We start from the raw sequence: 19,628 nt of genomic DNA, 5'->3' as shown, positions 1-19,628 counted from the left end.
AATAGCACAGTTATGTTCCATTGGCTATTAGTAGGTCTTATAAAAGTCGAGTTGTTAAAAGCAAGCATTTAAAATGTACCACAATTTCTGAAAAGCTGAAAAAATATGTATACTGAAAATTTTAATATAAATTTAAATACTCCTATATACCTGAAAAATACATACTTGAATATTTAATGTATATACTTTAAAATTTTATATCTATGAAGTGTTCCAGGCATCTCTCCACCTCTGGGAAGCCCTGTTATATCTACGTTTTCTTTCTTTCTTTTCTTTTTTTTTTTTAAAGATGACCGGTAAGGGGATCTTAACCCTTGACTTGGTGTTGTCAGCACCACGCTCTCCCAAGTGAGCCACGGGCAGGCCCTATATCTATGTTTTCTTATGGTATTTTCTATTCTCCTTTCTCATAAAGAGGAGATTCTCCTAAAGTGACATGGGACACCAAATGAAAGTTTCTTTCATAGAGTGTGTCTGTGCTTTCATGGGCTACCAACAATCTGCTTTTAAAGTTCCTCTTGCTAAAAAGAAGCAACTGTTGTTCCTAATATAGGAGGTTGTCTTAGTCCATTCAGGCTGCTATAATAAGATACCATAAACTGGGTGGCTTATAAACAACAGACATTTATTTTTCACAGTTCTGGAGGCTGGAAGTCTAAGATCGGGGCACTGGCATACATGGCGTCTGGTGCAGGCCACTTCCTGCTGAGTCCTCACGTGGCAGGAGGGGCAAGGGAGCTCCCGGATCTCTTTTGTAAAGACACTGATCCCATGGATGAGGTTCCACCCTCATGACCTAACCACCTCCCAAAGGCCCCCCCTCCTACCACCACTGCCTTGAGGGGTAGGGTTTCAGCATATGAATTTTGGGGGGACACAAACATTCAGACCATAGCAGAGGTTCCTCGCATTCATCCCAAGACCCTGAGGTTACACAAAACAAAGACAAAGCGCGAGCCTCCCCAACCACTCCAAGCTCACCTTCTCACTCTCGCTTGTCTGCTCCAGCAACCCTGGCCTGCTTGCCAATCCTTGACTGCTCCAGGTGGCTTCCACTCCAGAGCCAAGCACCTGCCATGCCCTCTCCCTGGAATTCTCTCCCCTCACCTTCTGCGGGTCTCTGCTCAAGCGTTACCATCTTAGGGAAAGCCACTAGTTCACCCTACCTGCATGGCCACATTCTCCCTCTGACATTTCATACCATCTTTAACTACTTTGATTTTCACGTTAGCAATCATTGCTGGCTCATGTATTTTCCTTACTTATCAAGTGCGCTTCCTGTCTGCTGCATTCACTGCCACAGTCCTTAGAGAGTGTTGGTTTGTAGTGGATATTCAATAGATACCAGGTGAATGAGTAAGTGAATCTGTGTATTTTTTCATCACTATGTCTTAGGCTCACTAGAGTTTGGGAATTCAAAAGGTTCAGGGCTCCCGCAGATAAGTGAGCCTTGTGGGAGCAGAGCCAGCTCAGTGGCAGATGACAAGGGGGAGATGGCCCCAAGGCCTCAGGGTCTGAAAGAGAACAGGGAATGGTGAGGCCCGAGGCAAAGTAGTGTTCACCCTCTCTGTGGGGTCAGTGGCGACACCTCCAGATGGTCATGGCCACACCAGAAATCAGGCCCAAGACCTCCCAATCTTATGATTTTTGAAGGAAACCAGGTATCAGGATTTTTATGTAAAATATCTTTATTTTCATATTAGTTATCTATCACTTTTACCTCAAAAGTTAATGGCTTGAAAGAACAATAAACTTTTTATCTCACACAGTTTTGGTGGGCAGGGATTCAGGACAGGCTTGGTTGGGTCTGAGTCGCACGAAATTGCAGGTGGGATAGCTGGGGCTGCAGTTCCTGAAGGCTTGACTGGTGCTGGGGAATCGGCCTCCTAGATGATGCACCCACGTGGCTGGTAAGTTTGTGCAGGTTCTTTGCAGGGTACCTCAGCATTTGGTCACATAAACCCATCCACAGGGCTGTGCTTGTCCTAAGAGCACGGTGACTGGCATCCTCTAGACTGAGTGATCCAAGCCACAGCACCTCTATGACCTAGTCTCCGAAGTCACACATGGTCAATCTGACAAATTCTATTTGTTGTAAATGAGTCACTAGGTCCAGCCCATACTCAAGGAGAGGAGAATTAGGTTCAACCTTTTGAATGGAGGAGTATCTTGAGATGAGTGTGGTGCTAATAACACCAAGGTCAAGCGTTCGGATCCCGGTACAGGCCAGCTGCCACACAAAATTGAGTGTCAGATGAATAGAGGAGTACCAAAGAATTTGGAGACATGTTTTTAGTCCATCAAATTTAAAATGCTGGCAACCAGTTCATCTATAAAGCTTATTATGACCAACCCAGTATAGATCAAATATTTCTGCAGGTTGGATTTAGTCCATGGGCCACCAAAGTGTACCCTCTGCACTACTCTGATCTTCAGATGAAAGAGACCGATGCTTGAATGACTGAATGGCATGAATACATGATAACTCTCCAGTTTGCTTCTAAGGAAAATAATTAGTATGCTAATGCTGAGAAGTAACATGTATTCTGTTCAGCGATGTGCTCCCTATGTGGAAAACTGAGTGTCAGATAAGGAAAGTATCTCATTTCATAAGTTACTGACATTCATCAGCTGGATTGATGAATGAATTAGATAATGAAATCTTTAAAATAGCTCCCTTACTGGTTTGCAAAGTCAACAAAGTTTATTAAAACTGCACAAATAGAAAAGCCTGATCCTATATTTGGTAAATGTTTAAATTATTTGCTTAATGATTAGTGTTAGACATGAAATAGCATTATTAAAATTCTAATAAACTTGTATACTTAAACCACCATTATTTTTATTAGGGTATAATGCTGCTGTAATTGGTTATGCGTTCTGTATTCAGAAGGGGTTAAGAGTACTTCGTCCAATAAATCAACAAATATTTACTGAGCACGTATGATAAAAACAAATGAAAAAGTAAGTAATGTTAACATTTGGGGAAATCAGACGGAAGGGTATGCTGAAATTCCTCGAACTGTTTTTGCAACTTTTTTGTAAGTCTGCACGTATTTCTTGGTGTATTCTGCTGCACTTTATTTACTTAATTTTTTTTGCAACCACCCTACGTCCTCCTCTTCCCCCTTCCGGCTGCAATTTTTTGAACTACATAGATTTGAAATCCATGTCAGATGGCAAAGACCAGTAGGCATTTCTGTAAACTGCAGACATTGACAATCAGAAGAGCTTGGATAGTTTTAGCAGGGAAAACATGACCCATGCCAACTTGAATATATATTTCTGTTTTTCACTGTGTTTCTTAAGATGGTGATCTCTAGAAGTTCTGAGTTTGGGCGAGTCAATAATACTCACAGCTAACCACCCAGGAGCTCCATTTAGCAGGCTGGGCAGTAGACCAACTAGTACTCCTAGCTTTTCTTTCTTGTAGGGGAAAAAAATGCCAAAAGGTATAAACACTGGTGTTGTCACCACCCAGAATTATACAGTGGTTAATATGCTATCACCTTTGCTTCGATTACCTTTTTTAAAAAGGAAATAGAACATTGCAGGTAAAGTGAGTGTCTTCTCTGACTTCTCAGTTCCATCACACGCCTCACTATTTGCTCTTGAAGCAACAGCCAGCCGCCAAAAAAATAAATAAATAAATAAAAAGAATATGGTATATACCTTATATTCCTGCAGACAATTTATTATTAAAAATTACATACATACATCAAAGAATTGATATGGTTTTATGTGTTTGCAAAAAAATTTACACAAATGGCATTATACAATACACAACCCCTCTGTTTTAGTTCGTTTTGTGTTGCTATAACAGAACTATCTGAGACTAGGTGATTTATAAAGAAGAGAGGTTTATTTGGCTTACAATTCTGGGACAGCTGCATCTGGCACGGGCCTCAGGCTGCTTCTACTCATGGCGGAAAGTGGCAGGCGGCCGGCGGGCACAAGCAGATCACATGGGGAGAGAAAGCAAGAGACAGAGAGAAGGTGCCAGTGTCTTTTTAAGCAACGAGCTCTCGCGGGAACTAATAGAGCGAGAACTCACTCGTTAATTCTCCCTCCCCCAGGGAGAGCATTAATCCATTCATGAGGGATCCGCCCCCATGACTCAATCAATTTCCAACACTGCCACATTGGAGATCAAATTTCCACATGAGTTTTGGAGGGGACAACACATCCAAACTCCATCACCCTCTGTATAAAATTGTGTACAGTGTTTGTATAAGGCTATTATCATGTCTTTCTTCAACTTACTTTTCTCAACCTCATTCTTTTGAGATCTGTCTAACCCTGTTGAAATAGATGATCTTCATTTCTTTTAAATGTTGTACAGCATTAAATACTGTGCATGTGTATGAGTTTAACTCTAGGGCATCTCCCTAGAAATGGAAATCCAGGGTCCTGAGCTAAGGACATTTCAGTTGTATTCATTTCTGCTCCCTCAAGAGGCATACCAGTTTACATTCCCAACAGCAGCATCAAGTTTTGTTTGGCATTTGCATGAGGGTCTTTGGGGACCCAGACTTGAGTTCCCAGCAGGCAGATTCTCGGATAGGCTGTGCCCAATCTGTGTCAGTTGGGTTCCCAATAGACGCTTGCAAGTATGCGCAGGACTACGTGACTAACTCCCTGGTATTCGGGTTCTCTTAGCTCAGAGAAGAGGCCCTATGGAGGTGTCTTTTCTGGGGAACTCAACTATTCTGACTGGGGCCATAGCTGTCTGCTCTTGCTGCCAGAAGGAGATGCTCATCAGGAAGGGATCCCAACATTCAGTTAGAGAATCTGTGGCTGTCCTTACAAATGCCAAAACCAGGCCTTAGGTTTGGGGTGGGAGGTTGGAGTTCTCGACTGAGCCCACATCCTTGCTAAGAGTCAGTGGCACCTGCAACCAATGCTGGCTGAAATCGTGGCTCATCTCATTTCCTGCCGGCGCAACCCCAGGGATCCGCATCCCTCTAGCATAAGTTCCAGCAGTGCTCGGATCTGGACTTCTCTTGGCTTTATCCCGTCAAGCTCCTGGAAACCTAAACGTTTGATTTCTCCCCCATTTCTAATTAGGATGAGGAGACTTGCCAAGTTTGCAAACACAAAATGTCATCATCCTGCTTGTAGGGACCCGGAGGCTTTTAAGGGGGAAGTATCCGCCTAGGTGTTGGCGACCCCTCCAGTGGGGGCTGAGACCTGGGGGAAGAAGACTGAGTTCGGGAAAGACAAGGTGTAGACTTCATGTAGGGGCCTGGTCTAAAGGTAGCTTGCATTCATTCATTCATTTATTCATATTGGGAACGCTCAGACCTCTCCAGTGGGGGCTAAGGCCGGGGACCGGGGGAACGACCCAGTTCTGGAGAGACAAAGGCGCAGATTTCACGTGGGAGGCCCGCCCAGGGGTGGCTTGCATTCATTCATTCATTCATTCACTCTGCGAACGCTCAGGCCCCTCCAGTAGGGGCTGAGGTGGGGGGTAAGAAGATTGAGTTACGGAGAGACACGGGCGAAGACTTAACGTGGGGTGCCCGCCTAGGTGTGGTTTGCAGTCATTCACTCATTCGTTCATTCATTCTTTCATTCATTCTTTCATTCACTGTGCGGGCGCTCGCAAGCCTCCCTGAGCTCGGGGCGGCCACGTGGGCCGGGCACGCGCCCCGGAGGCCAGGTACCCGCATCGCGGTGGGCAAGCTACCGCGTCCCCTCGTGGAAGACACCTGGGCGTTTCCCGCGAGCCCGACGGTGGCGGGAGCAGGGCGCGCCGCCTTGCTTTTGGCGCATGCGCGCTCGGAGCCCGCCCTCCGAGCCGGCGCATGAGGCCCCGCGGACCGGCCGGTGTGCGTGCGCGCGCCCGGCTCGCCCTCCCACATGGCCTGCCGCGTTGCCAGCCGGGCCCTCCGCACAGGGCCGACCGTGGAGGCCAACCGAGCCGGGCCGCGTGCGTGCGCGCCGCGCCATGGCCCCGCCCCACGCCATAGCCCCGCCCCTGCCGCGCGCCGGCGTCGGCTGCGTCTCCGGCATTTGAATTGCGCTTCCGCCATCTTTCCAGTCTCAGTCGGGCGGGCGCGGAGACGCTTCTGGAAGGTATCGCGGCGCGGCAGTGTGGGCCGGGCGGGCCTGGCGGGCAGGGGGCCGGGCGGACGGCGGCGGCGGCCGGGGACCGAGGCAGCGGGCGGACGTGAGGAGGCGGTTGGCGAGGGCCGGGGTCGGGCTTCCGCCCATCCCCCTCGCCCCATCCCCCACCCGATCCCCCGGCCGCCACCGCTGGAGACCCGGCCGCCCCCGCCCCGGCCCCGGCCCCGCCCGGCCTTCCCGCAGCCGCAGGCCTGGCCGCCATGGCGCCGCGGCCGCGGGTGGAGGCTTTTGTGGGCGCGGGCACGTGGGCGCGTGGTGCGGGCCGGGGGCGCGGCGCCATGCGGCCCGCGAGCAAGCCACTCTCCTCCCTTGCAGGAACACCGCGATGGCTGCCCAGGGAGAGCCCCAGGTCCAGTTCAAAGTACGTAGCGTTCCCCGACGGGGCCTGGGGGCTGGGGCTCCGGCGCCCGTTCTTGCAGGCCTCCCGGGCGCAAGACGGGACAGTGGGCCTGGGAAGTTTCGTGGCCGAGCCTTTGATTACCCATAGTAGGACCACGTCCTTTGTGTTCCGCGTGCTTGCGGGGTGTTTAAAGTTGTGTGGCTCGAGTGAAATGGGTGTCTACAGAATTTTATCGCCTCCGCAGTTCTGGGACCCTAAGAGGCGAAATATTTTGGGTTTATTTCCAAAATTTGTTCTCCAACAGCTTGTATTGGTTGGTGATGGTGGTACTGGAAAAACTACATTCGTGAAACGTCACTTGACCGGTGAATTTGAGAAGAAGTATGTAGGTAAGTAGGCGGAAAACCGGTTGTGGAAGTTTGTGTGAAATGGATAAAATTGATCCACTGATTTGAAATGTTTCCATTTCAGCCACCCTGGGTGTTGAGGTCCATCCCCTCGTGTTCCATACCAACAGAGGTCCTATTAAGTTCAATGTATGGGATACAGCTGGCCAGGAGAAATTTGGTGGACTGAGAGATGGTTATTACATCCAAGGTAGGTATCTCATTTGTAACTGGTAACAGGTTTTGAGAGGGTTTGTACTTTAGTCTCCCAGGTTGTTCACTGGTAGTTAGGTCTTTCCAACAAACATGCTTAATACTGACTAATGAGAATTGGGTATTTCTTGGGTTAAAAAAAGATATATTGCATTCAGGGAGTTGACCACCATTTGGGTCGAGGGGGAGGAGATTTAGTAAACTTGCTCTTGTGTCGTTTGATTGCATGCTGTGTCATGCTAAGCATGGTTTTGGAAAAACTATGACTTACCCTGAGACTTGTAATTTAAAACAGTAATAGTGAGCAACAGACAAGGTGTTGCAGTTTCAGTATTGGAAAACTAAGGATCAGGTATACATTTTGGTAGTTAGTAGTTAATAATAATATTTCCACTCAATTAAAAAGACAGAAAACACTTGGAGCAGATATTAGACTGGAGGAGCTAGGTTCTCTATTTGACAAATGTTGTATAAAAATAGCTGATTTCTTTTTAATTGTTTGTACTGAGTTTCCCTGAATTTTTTTTCAAAATGCTTGATTTAAAAATTGCAGAGAGGGCTGGCTGGTTAGCGCATAGTGTTGACAACAGGGTTTGATTCCTGTTACCAGCCAGTCACCAAAAATAGAATTAAAAAAAAAAATGTAAAGAAAATAATGTTTATTGTTGTATCAGACAAAAAGATGGATAAAGAAAATACTCATCTCTCTCGAAGTGTCACTTTTCTAATGAAAACTTTGGGGGAATCCTTCCATGCCTTTTGCTTTCCTTGAGCATGCACAAATAAACACAAGGATTTTACCCCCCAAAAATCCTTTAATCAAAAAGTTGTATTATGCTGTATGTACTCTGCGGTTTGTTGCCCTATTATCTATTTTATGGCCATCCATATAGGTCAGTATATAGATTTACCTGGATGTTTTTAAACAGAGGCATAATATTAATATTTCCCAGTACTTTCAGTCATTTAAGACCCTTTTAAAGAATATTTCCAAGCCCCACCCTCACAATATGGGAGGTGGGTGCTCTGGAATGCTAATTTATTATTAATCTATTTTAGACATCTTTTTTGGGGTGAGATACTATTAATTATTATGGGAGAAGAGATTTGGTAGAGTGAGCTGGTCTTTTAAACTTTCTTATGAAAAGCAATTATAAACAGTATTGTATATTACAATAGTTTGACATTTTTAGAATTAGAAGAGACCTTGAAGTTGAGGCGAGAGATCTGGATGACCCAGAGTTAGGCCTAACTAAGACCTTAAATGAATCCTAGTCTGGGTATTAGCATTCCTCATCCATGTAGTAAACTCTAGGTTTGTACTAACTACCATAAATTTTTCTTTCAGCCCAATGTGCCATTATAATGTTTGATGTAACATCGCGAGTTACTTACAAGAATGTGCCTAACTGGCATAGAGACCTTGTACGAGTATGTGAAAACATCCCCATTGTGTTGTGTGGCAACAAAGTGGATATTAAGGACAGGAAAGTGAAGGCAAAATCTATTGTCTTTCACCGAAAGAAGAATCTGCAGGTATGTTAAACCTGAAACTTATTTACTGAATTTTGATCCTTAGAGAAGATTATAATCAGTCCATGGAATTAATTTTTTTTTTTAATTTATGAATTGAAAGAATTTTGTCTTTTTTTAGCTTGCAACATCTAATCATTTTTGTAATGGATTTTTTTTTTTTTTTTAATTCCTTCCTACCTGGCATCAGGATTTCTTAATATTTTTTCTTTTAAACAGTACTATGACATTTCTGCCAAAAGTAACTACAACTTTGAAAAGCCCTTCCTCTGGCTTGCACGAAAGCTCATTGGAGACCCTAACTTGGAGTTTGTTGCCATGCCTGCTCTTGCCCCACCAGAGGTTGTCATGGACCCAGCTTTGGCAGCACAGTATGAGCATGATTTAGAGGTATCATGTTTACATTTGGTTAATGTTGTTAGATTTGACAGTGTTATATTCCTCACTGTTTTAATCTCTGGAGTATTATCATCATTTCATCTTTTTCTCTAGGTTGCTCAGACAACTGCTCTCCCGGATGAGGATGATGACCTGTGAGAGAGAAGCTGGAGCCCAGCGTCAGAAGTCTAGTTTTATAGGCAGCTGTCCTGTGATGTCAGCGGTGCAGCGTGTGTGCCACTTTATTATCTAGCTAAGCAGAACATGTGCTTCATCTGTGGGATGCTGAAGGAGATGAATGGGCTTCGGAGTGAATGTGGCAGTTAAAAAAAATACCTTCATTGTTTGGACCTGCATATTTAGCTGTTTTGGAACGCAGTTGATTTCTTCAGTTTCAAATATAAGACTGCTATAGTCACATCACAATATTCGGTGGTGAAATCTTGTTTGTTACTGTCATTCCCATTCCTTTTCGTTTAGAATCAGAATAAAGTTGTATTTCAAATATCTAAGCAAGTGAACTCATCCCTTGTTTGTAAGCATTTTTAAACCACTAAAATAGAGAAATTTATGCCATGTTAATATTTAAATTGCCTTTGCTATTATCACTTAATTCAAAAATCTATTGGTTAATTTCTCCCTATGTCTACTTTTTATTCTTTTGTACATTTGAATCATGTCACACAAACTAGATATGACAGGTCAACAGAGTGTTCTATTTGGTTAACAGGTGTAAATACTGCAGTTAAGCTGAAATAACGTGTGCCTCAGCTTCATTTTGGCTAGGTAGTGTTCCCTCGGGAAGAGCCCCTTCAAAATTATGTGACCTGTCAGAATAAAAAGTGGTTTGTGCCTATCAAACAGATGTTTTAAGAATCATAATTGCTTTTATTTTATGGCAAAGGTACCGCGTTTTAATGTAGCAAGTGTGGATGAAACTACATTGATGGCGGTAGCTTGAGGAAATTCTCATTGGTTAAAAATGAGTGTAAATTTTGCGCTTTTTGTTTTAATGTTAGATGTTTAATGTAAAGTTGATATTCTGGGAAGATGTTCATGTTTACCTGCTGCTTTCAAAGTACTCCCAAGCTTTAAAGATGTCTTAAAGGTTAAGGATTTAATCTGGACACTATAGCTTTTTGGTTTTCTTGCCAATTTTTATAGGCAGTGCAAATAAAGGAAAATAACTAGGAATACTGCAACAATGGAACAGTATAATGGGCTTCTCAGTAATGTGGAACAGGTTGCAAGACTTTTATCAGATTAAGCCTTTATCTTTGTGGTTTTCACATTTAAGAATGGAGTAAGTTTATTTTGCTTAAGGAGTTTGATCCCATCAACACTATAGCCATTAGGAGTCATATTTTAAGAGCTATTTTTCTCATAAGTACTACTATAACAGTCTACTTTACCAAAGTTTTCATTAGATGTCAGATCTTTACATGATTACCCTTATATCTTAAGTGAAAGAAAGGATCACTTCAATATGTGGAAAAATGAAGTAAAGGGTGAAATGGAATGAAATTCAGTTTACTCACTATATAAACTGGCATAAATTCACTTAAAGATCTGAATTGCTGTATATGCTATGCTATATTCAGAAGCAGATTTTAATAGCCTGTGTGAGATGTGTAAAGTTTTTTTCCCCATAATCGGGACGCAGCCTTTCAGATACTTTGAATTTAATATAAAGTGTATGTGTTGTTCGTAACCTTATGTAGAATGCAAGTATGGTATTGACATTCTGGATTTTATATGTAACAGTTAAAATTTGGAAGCTACTCCATTTAACCTGTTTAACATGGGGTGGGAGAGAATTTACAAGTCATTGATTGGAAGAAATAATTGTCGCAAAATATATTGCTTATACTCTGCCTGGATTTCTGAATCATCTCTAGCATTATGCCATAGGAAATACTGAATAGTTAGCAGAGATTATCTTGTGTTGGGCTAGAATTACTTGGTTTATATAAATGGGAAAAGTTTTCCCTCAGTGTTTGGAAATCTTGTGTCTAATAGGGAAAGTCTTGAAAGCATACTGCAAACTAGTAACAGCTTATTAGAGCAAAATTACTGAGAAAAAGCATAGTGTGGTTTATACAGATAAAATGTGGAGCATTGGTAAGGTTAATAAAGGTAAAATGTTTCTGAAAAGCAGTTTCATTGTGTGCCAGAGCCAATTTTTAAAAAACCTAACAAGATGGGTTCTCAATTGTATCAATCATGAGATGATTAGGAAAGAGCAGAGATTTCCAAAATTACACTAAACTTCCAAAGGGAACGGGTTTCCTGGCCGATGTGCTCCTGAAGTAACTGAAGTAGAGAATTTCTGGTTTATTTTGTAAAGTCAGATGTGCACAGGAAGGAGTGTTGAGCAGATGGGAAGAGGGTTGAAGTTGTGGACGTGGAGCAAACTGAACTTGTGCTTCATGGATGATGCCTTGGGCTGTGTAGGGACTGCAGGTAACCTGTCTGAGAAAACTACCTGAGACTAATTCTGAAATTGTGTGTCAGGCAGGCACTGTGCTAGAACATTATTATTAAGTCCTCTGAGTTCCTTTTAAACCTTCAAGCTTGAAGTTGTTTGAGGAGGTAAAATGTACATCTAATCACTGAAACCTTGCCGTTAGTTAAGGACTCATAGGCATATTAAAAAAGCAGATCTGATCACACCTTCCCTGCTCAGTGTTGTGTAGGAGGCCTTGCAAGTGTAGGCCCTGCCTGTCCATGCTTATGGGGCTCTGCTGTGGTTTTACGGTGTATCTGCATGCAGGATGCTTTTCAAGAAGGCTCCCTTCTGAGTAGTGAATCCTGCCACTGCAGCTCTGTGCTTTAACACCCTGAGCATTTACATACTGGTTTTTACCTTAAGTGGGTCAATTGTCTCTATGGTAGACACATAACTGAATCCTTCCCTCATAGTCCTGGTCAACATGGTAAATTTGCAATTGTGGTGGTTTCCCTCCCCGGTCTAATTGCAGTGAGGGCCAGGATCTTGTCTGGTGTTACTAAATGTTCTAAGGGAACTCTTAAGAAAGAAACGACCATGCGGCTTAGAAATAGGGGTGGGGTAGGGTAGAGAGGGGCAGGGAAAGCTTTATACCGTTGAAGTCTGACTATTCTGGAGTCATGGTATTTCCTTCCTGGGGCTTGTAGTTTATACTCTTACCTGTTTATTCCAGCTTGTTTTCTTGAGAGGAGTATAGACTTATCAGGAAGCTTGCCAGATAGAACTCACAGATTTAAAAGATGCTGTTGGTAGGTGTTGGGTCTTTGGTGCTTTAGGCTTAGTCACAGGAACTGGAAGAGGGGCTTGAATTGATTTTCAGATCCCTGCCTTTAAGAAACAAAATACAAACCTTTTTGTATAAGTTGTCCTTTTGTAATGTGGACAGTTCATTCTGTAGACTGTGAGCTGTGTGCTCGGGATAGAATGATGAGTGATGGCTCTGCTCATGGAGCCCTCATCTTGGGAGGTGTGCAGTTGAGTGACCTGGGGTGAGGGGACACCTATAGTGAGTGTGAGGGTGGAGAGGGGGATGGGCTTCAGGAGTTCACAGGGATCCTTTGGAAGGGATGAAAGAGCGTCACTGGAGAGCAGGTAGGGAAGGTCGGGTCCATGGGGCAGGCATCTTTGTATATTAAAAGTGTAGGGATTTGAATAGCTTAAAACATATTCCTACCACTTAGAGGTCACTTGTTGACATTTCGTCATATGTCCTTCCAAGCGTATTCTCAAAACATGGGATTATACTATAATAACTATTTCATAACTTTTTCGCTTTTTATTATGGGCTTTTCTATGACAGATAGTTTTACACTATTTTAATAATTAACTAATAATTCATAATATGGCTGGGCCATGATTTAGTCTGAGACACTCTTATTCCTCACCAGATTACGTTTCTGTCTAGTTCTGCACTTCTTTGTGCCTCTTGCAGAATGGGTTTAACTCTCAAAGGGAAATTTATTTCCAAATGCTTAGAATTTCCATGTTCTTTCACTTCCATGTCCTGCACAAACCCATGTTTTTAAATAACTTCTGAAAGTATGCCCTGCTTTATGAAATCCTAATAGATGGAAAGCCAATCGTTTTTTAATCTCTAGTGTGTTTATTTTTGCCATGTTATTGTCAATTTTCTATGTTTCCCCAACATTGGACATGGTGCAAGATGCAGAGATACTAATACATGCTGAATTAAACACATTTTATTAAATAGCTCCTGTGGTGCTATTTATTCTATAAATTCATGTTTACACTTTCAGACATATACAAAGTGAGGTATACACTCTTGCCCTATTTTCAAGTATTTACATTGTTGTGCTCCAATTTGGAGCTCAGGAAATATTGATTGCAGAGGTTGGGATTGGATTTAGATAGACAGAATCTGGGGGAAAAGTAGTGTTAACCAAAGAAAAATATGACAAGAAGGAAACTGAAACCTTAAATTGCAAGAAGAGCACATAATGGTCCAGATCCCAGTAGGACCAAGTACAAGAATACGTTAATGTAAGGGAGCTACTTGTTTTCTTTGGTCAGCAGTTTTACCATTTGAGGCATATTTTTAACCTTTTATTCAATTAATAGTTGCCAGTTACTGAGTAAGTAGTGGAGCTAAGATTACTTGTCCCTTTCTAAATAACTTTTGGCTATTTGGTTACTAATTAAGTCCCACCAGAACAGATTAAAGAAGGGTGAGTAATAGTAAGTATAGGGAGTCTTGTCACCTGCTTTTTTATTATTTGAGTCCCTGTAGTTATGAGATGGTGTAAAATTTCTTAACACAGAACTGTTAATAAATTGATCACTTAAAAATTTAGTTCCCAACTCAATCATCACTTCCTCTGAACACATGGGGGCTATCTCTAGACCCTCTGCCACTGATGTCTCTGGATTCTGGAAGCGAGATAGCTGCTCCCCATCGCCATTCCAGAATTACGTCTCTTTTTGACTAACTTCTAATTCAAAGCCTGGGGTTGGGAGAACCAAAAGTAGGGTTTCCTCAGACCCCTCACCCTAGCCGAGGAAGCTACGAAAGGGAGTTACTGGAAAGGGACAGGTACAGTTTTAGACCATCATAGTTCATCTCTTGGGAATGGGCATATTGATATCCCTAACAAACTTGAGATTTCATTGGCATGGGAAGAGGGAGAAGGTGGGGAGTGGTTTGGGGAGTGGTTATTTAACTGTCACACGTTGTGTTAAGTGATTATGGATTTTTCAAATAATTGTTATGACTATTTGCATTTTTTACATAATTGCAATGAAGTTTTTTATATATGGCTTGAACTATTTTTTTCCTCAAAGTGGGATTGTTTGGTCAGAGTTTATGAAGATTATTGTGTTTTAAAAGGTATTGTCAAACTTTTTTTTTAAAAAAATATGGAATGCTTCACAAATTTGCATGTCATCCTTGCGCAGGGGCCATGCTAATCTTCTCTGTATCGTTTCAATTTTAGTGTATGTGCTGCCAAAGTGAGCACCAAACTATTCTTTTGAGACCTTGATTAGGTTCATTATAATCAATTTGTTATAATCCAATAATGTTTAATAATGTAACAAACACCCAGTAAACCACAACTCATTTTGAAAACTGGAACCTTGGTGATAACCTGTGTCTAGCCATCTTCTTGCCTCACATGCTGCCACCCCAGGGAATTACCATCCCAAATCTTGTATTCATTGTTCTCTTGCTTTCCTTTTTATACAGATTTATCATTATGGGTATTCTTAGAAAAAATTGTACCTTTTTTTTTGGCAGCTAGCTGGTATGGGGATCCAAACCCTTGACCTTGGTGTTATGAGCACCGCACTCTAACCAAGTGAGCTAACTGGCCAGACCCTTAAACTAGTAATTTTAAAGTTTTGTTTTTGACAGATAAATATTGATCCATCAGGAGCTGATTTTTGCATATAGTGTAAGATAGAAATTTGATTTTGTCTCTTCCTTGTGGATAGCTGGTTTTTCCAATGAATATAGTCCCTTCTTCCTGTGCTGATCTGATATGTCTGTCATATACCAAAGTCACATACTTAACATGACTCTGTTGCTAGGCTTTCTGTTCTCTTCCATTTGGTCAATATGCCTTTTCCTGAACTAGTATCACACTGTCTTAATTAACTACCATAGTTTTATAAGTACCGATATTTGATAAGCCAAGTCCTATCTCTCTGTTCTTATGAAGGGTTTTGGCCTTTCCATGAAAATTCCACAAAAAACATTTTTGGGAATTTTGATTGGAATCATACTGAACATACAGATATTCTGGGGAAACTGACATATTTCCTAGTTAATCTTGAGGAGTGGAATTATTAAGTTAAAGAGTGTGTAAATGCTGGGACTTTTAATAGGAATTGTCGATTTGCTTTCCACTTGCTGTAAGCAACGTAAGGGCAAAAATTTGGCAGTTCATCTTTACGTCTTGAGCTTCTAGCACTGTGCCTGAAACATTTATCAAACCACCAATGTGTATTATCCCAGCTGCATCCCAGTTTCTCTGGTGTTATTTTTGAAATGTCTAATTACTTTTAATTATGAGTATCTCCAAACATAAACAAAAGTAAGTAGTATAATAATCTCCAAACATAAACAAAAGTAAGTAGTATAATAATCCCGCCATATATCCATCATCAGCTTTAAAAGTTCACAATATTCTGACATTCTTGTTTCATCCGTCCCTCCTCATTCCTCCTTTTCTCCAGTAGGTTTTTTTTTTTTTTTTTTTTTTTTAATCTGTAGACCTCCTCTGTGGTCATCTAGGAGTTTTTTAAAAGCAATATCTGAGATATCTAGGGTTTTCTCAGATATTTATTTACATATAAATTCTTCAGTATGTATATCCAACAGATAAGCCCTTAAATAAATAACCACAACAACTTTATTACACCCGACACCTTTAATGGTTTCTCAGTATTATCCAATAACCCAGATATTGGTTGTTATCCAATAACTCAGTCTGTGTTCAATTTTCTTCATTTGTCTCAAAATGTATTTTTAATGTTTTCGTGTCAATTGGGATCCAAACAAGGTCCATACGTTGTTATTTGTCTGATATCTCATGGATAAGTGTTCCCTCTTTCTTTTTGTTCCTGTGCCATTTATTTGCTGAAGAAACAGAATTATCTATCCTACAGAATTTCCTACATTCTGGATTTGACTGATTATATCCCCTGGTGTGGTTTAACATGTTTATCATCTGAATTTCCTGCACACTAGTAGTTAGAGCTCTAGGCTTTCACAACCTCTCCCCCAGGAACACTTTCTAGATGATGTGGTGTATTTTCTATTGCATCATATCAGTGAGTACATAATGTCTGGTTGTGCCACTCTCAGTGATGTTAAGTTTGATTAATGGCTTTAAGGTGTTGTTTGCCCCAATTTATCCATTATAAAGTTCCAAGACCACCCTCCTACACAGCCACAATACAATATTATATTTGCAAAGACTTATTTCAATACAATAGTATTGTCCAAAATGCAATCCATATTCAAGTGTCCGCAATTGTTCCGATAATGCCTTGATAGTTGTTGTTTTCTTGGTCCAGGATCCTATTAGAGATCATGAGTTGCATTCAGTTATCATGTCTTGTAAGTTCACTTTAATCTAAATCAGTTCTCCTGCTTTTTGTGGTCTTTATTTTTTACTTATTTATTGTTGGTGGCCAGCCAGTGCATGGATTGAACCCTAGACCTTGTTGTTATCAGCACCATGCTCTAACCAAGTGAGCTGGCTGGCCAGCCAGTCCTTCTGTTTAGCTTGTCTGTTTTCTCATGATTAGGTTCAAGTGAAATGTAGTTATGCCATATAAGTAATATTGTGTCTTTGGTGTATCCCATCAGGTAAACAATGTCAGTATATCCCATTATTGGTGATAAATGGAATCACTTGGTTAAGGGGATGTTCACCAAGTTTCTCTGTTATAAAAGTAGCTTTTCCATTTTTAATTAAGAAATAATCTATAGGGTGATAACGTTGAGACTGTAAATAACCACTCCAAACCTGTTCATACTGATAACTCTCTTCCTTTCCTTCCTTTTCTCCTCGTATCTTCCTCCTTTCACAGTGAGAATGCTGGGTTCCCAAAAAAATCAGTTTATTTTATTTGCTCATTTCTATGATATACAGAAAATCATTTTAGAATTGCTATGACAAAAGTACTAATTTCAAGTTTTCTTAGCAGTCTTTAAAATACGTCCTACGGAGGGTGGATAGTCTGTGTTCAAAGGTTAATTAGATTACTTTTTCTTTTGTGTAGTTGTGTTATCAATTTGATGTTCATTTGTTATTGCATGTGTTCAGTTTTAGGGTCCCCCCTCTTGTTGATTTAATTTTATTACTATTATTTATTTACATAAAGTTAATCATTTTTCAAGAGAATGAGAAGACAGTCCACCCACTGGGAAAAACTGCTTGCAAAAGACATATCTTGTAAAGAACTGTTATTCAAAATATACAAAGAACTCTTAAGACTTAACAATAAGAAAACAAACAATCCAATTTTAAAAATGGACAAAAGACCTTACACATACTTCACCAAAGAAGATACACAAATGGCAAATAAGCATATGAAAAGCTCAACATCATATGTCATCAGGGATTACAAATTAAAATAATGAGAGACTGCTCCACAGCTCTTAGAATGGTGAAAATACAGAACTCTGACAACACCAGATGCTGGTGAGGATGTGGAGCAACAGGAGCTCTTGTTCATTGCTGGTGGGAGTGCAAAATGGTACAGCCACTTTGGAAGACAGTTTGGCAGTTTCTTACAAAACTGAACATAGTTTACCATACCATCCAGAAATTGCATTCCTTGGCATTTATCCAAATGAGTTGAAAGCTTATGTCCCCACAAAAACTTCCACATGGATGTTTATGGCAGCTTTATTTGTAATTGCCAAAACTTGGAAGCAACTAAGATGTCCTCTAGTAGATGAATGGCTAAACTCTGGAACATTCAGATCATGGAACATTATTCAGCACTAAAAAGAACTGAGCTATCAAGCCATGAAAAGACACAGAAGAACCTTAAATGCATATTACTTAGTGAAAGAAACCAATCTGACAACAGGTATACCTTCAACTTGATGATTTCCATTCCTCTGGGTATATTCCCAGCAGTGGGATAGCTGGGTCATATGGTAGATCTATCTGCAATTGTTTGAGGAACCTCCATACCATTTTCCATAGAGGCTGCACCATTTTGCAGTCCCACCAACAATGTATGAGAGTTCCTTTTAATATGCAACCTCGCCAGCATTTATCATTCACAGTATTTTGGATATTAGCCATCCTAACTGGGGTGAGATGGTATCTCAGAGTGGTTTTGATTTGCATTTCCCTAATGCTGAGTGATGTTGAGCATTTTTTCATGTGTCTGTTGGCCATTCGTATACTTTCCTTTGAGAAATGCCTATTTAGCTCTTTTGCCCGTTTTTTAATTGGGTTGCTTGTTTTTTTCTTGTAAAGTTGTTTGAGTTCCTTGTATATTCTGGATATTAATCCTTTGTCAGATGTATATTTTGCAAATATTTTTTCCCACGCTGTTGGTTGTCTTTTAACTCTGTTAATTGTTTCTTTTGCTGTGCAGAAGCTTTTTAGTTTGATATAATCCCATTTATTTTTCCTTTGGTTGCCCATCCTTTTGTGGTATACCTGTTCTCCAATGTTCATTACAGCACTATGTACAATAGCTAAGAGTTGGAACCAGCCCAAATGTCCATCATCAGATGAGTGGATACAGAAAATGTGGTATATCTACACAGTGGAATACTATTCAGCTATAAAAAAGAATGAAATACTGCCATTTGCAACAACATGGATGGACCTCGAGAGAGTTATATTAAGTGAAACGAGTCAGGCACAGAAAGAGAAATATCACATGTTTTCACTTATTTGTGGGAGCTAAAAATAAATAAATAAATACACAAATAAATGGGGCGGGGGAGAAGACACTACAATTACAATTCCTTGAAGTTGATATGACAAGCGAACAGAAAGGAGGTTGTTGAGAGGGAGGGGGGAGAGGGAGGAGGGAGGGAGGTTTCGGTAATTGGCCGCAATAGTCAATCACATTGTATATTGACAAAATAAAATAAAATTTAAATAATAATAATAATAATTAATAGTAATAATAAAAAAGAAGCCAATCTGAAAAGGCTACATACTGGATGATGCCAACTATATCATATTCCAGCTACATGACATTCTGGAAAAAGCACAACTATGGAGATAGTATAAAGATCAGTAGTTGCAGGGAGGGAGGGATGACGAGGTGGAGCTCAGAGGATTTTTAGGACAGTGAAACTTCTATATGATACTGTAATGGTGGGTACATGACATGTTACATTTGTCAAACCCCACAGAATGTACAACAGCAAGAGTGAACCTTCATGCAAACTGTGGACTTTGGGTGATAATGACGTGTCAATGTAGGTTCATCAGTTGTAACCAGAGTGGTGGGGATGTTGATGGAGAGGCTGGGCATGTGTGGTGGCAGGGGATATGTGGGAACTTTCTGTACTTTGCACACAATCTTGCTGTAAAAAAAGCACACAAACTGCTCTAAAAAATAAAGTCAATTTAAAATAAAACGACAGCAACAAAAATAGGATTTAAATATAGGTACTCCTGTTATAAAATAGAGA

At 41.0% G+C, this 19,628-nt stretch overlaps 1 protein-coding gene and 1 non-coding gene across 2 annotated transcripts; one reads left to right on the top strand and one right to left on the bottom strand.

Moving 5' to 3' along the window:
- The first annotated feature begins 5,987 nt into the window (after nt 1-5,987).
- RAN (RAN, member RAS oncogene family) lies at nt 5,988-9,491 on the top strand. The gene is made up of 7 exons (XM_063087292.1): nt 5,988-6,078; nt 6,445-6,490; nt 6,774-6,858; nt 6,941-7,066; nt 8,417-8,604; nt 8,821-8,991; nt 9,094-9,491. Exons 2-7 carry the CDS (start codon nt 6,455-6,457, stop codon nt 9,136-9,138), a joined length of 651 nt encoding a protein of 216 aa, XP_062943362.1. The 5' UTR covers nt 5,988-6,078; nt 6,445-6,454; the 3' UTR covers nt 9,139-9,491.
- Nucleotides 9,492-14,356: 4,865 nt separating this feature from the next.
- On the bottom strand, nt 14,357-14,463 carry LOC134371282 (U6 spliceosomal RNA). Its single transcript, XR_010022723.1, has one exon. It is a non-coding gene; the product is annotated as a U6 spliceosomal RNA (small nuclear RNA).
- Between the last annotated feature and the right edge of the window lie 5,165 nt (nt 14,464-19,628).

Source organism: Cynocephalus volans, chromosome 2, assembly GCF_027409185.1.
Source record: "Cynocephalus volans isolate mCynVol1 chromosome 2, mCynVol1.pri, whole genome shotgun sequence".
In the NCBI taxonomy this organism is placed as follows: domain Eukaryota; kingdom Metazoa; phylum Chordata; class Mammalia; order Dermoptera; family Cynocephalidae; genus Cynocephalus; species Cynocephalus volans.
Note: the sequence above shows the minus strand (reverse complement) of the source record. Positions and strands in the feature narration are given on the sequence as shown.

Coding starts and splice junctions, on each gene's coding strand:
- RAN (XM_063087292.1), top strand. CDS start 6,455: ATGGCTGCCCAGGGAGAGCCCCAGGTCCAGTTCAAA. Junction 6,491..6,773: donor AGCCCCAGGTCCAGTTCAAA/GTACGTAGCGTT, acceptor GTTCTCCAACAG/CTTGTATTGGTTGGTGATGG. Junction 8,992..9,093: donor AGTATGAGCATGATTTAGAG/GTATCATGTTTA, acceptor CTTTTTCTCTAG/GTTGCTCAGACAACTGCTCT.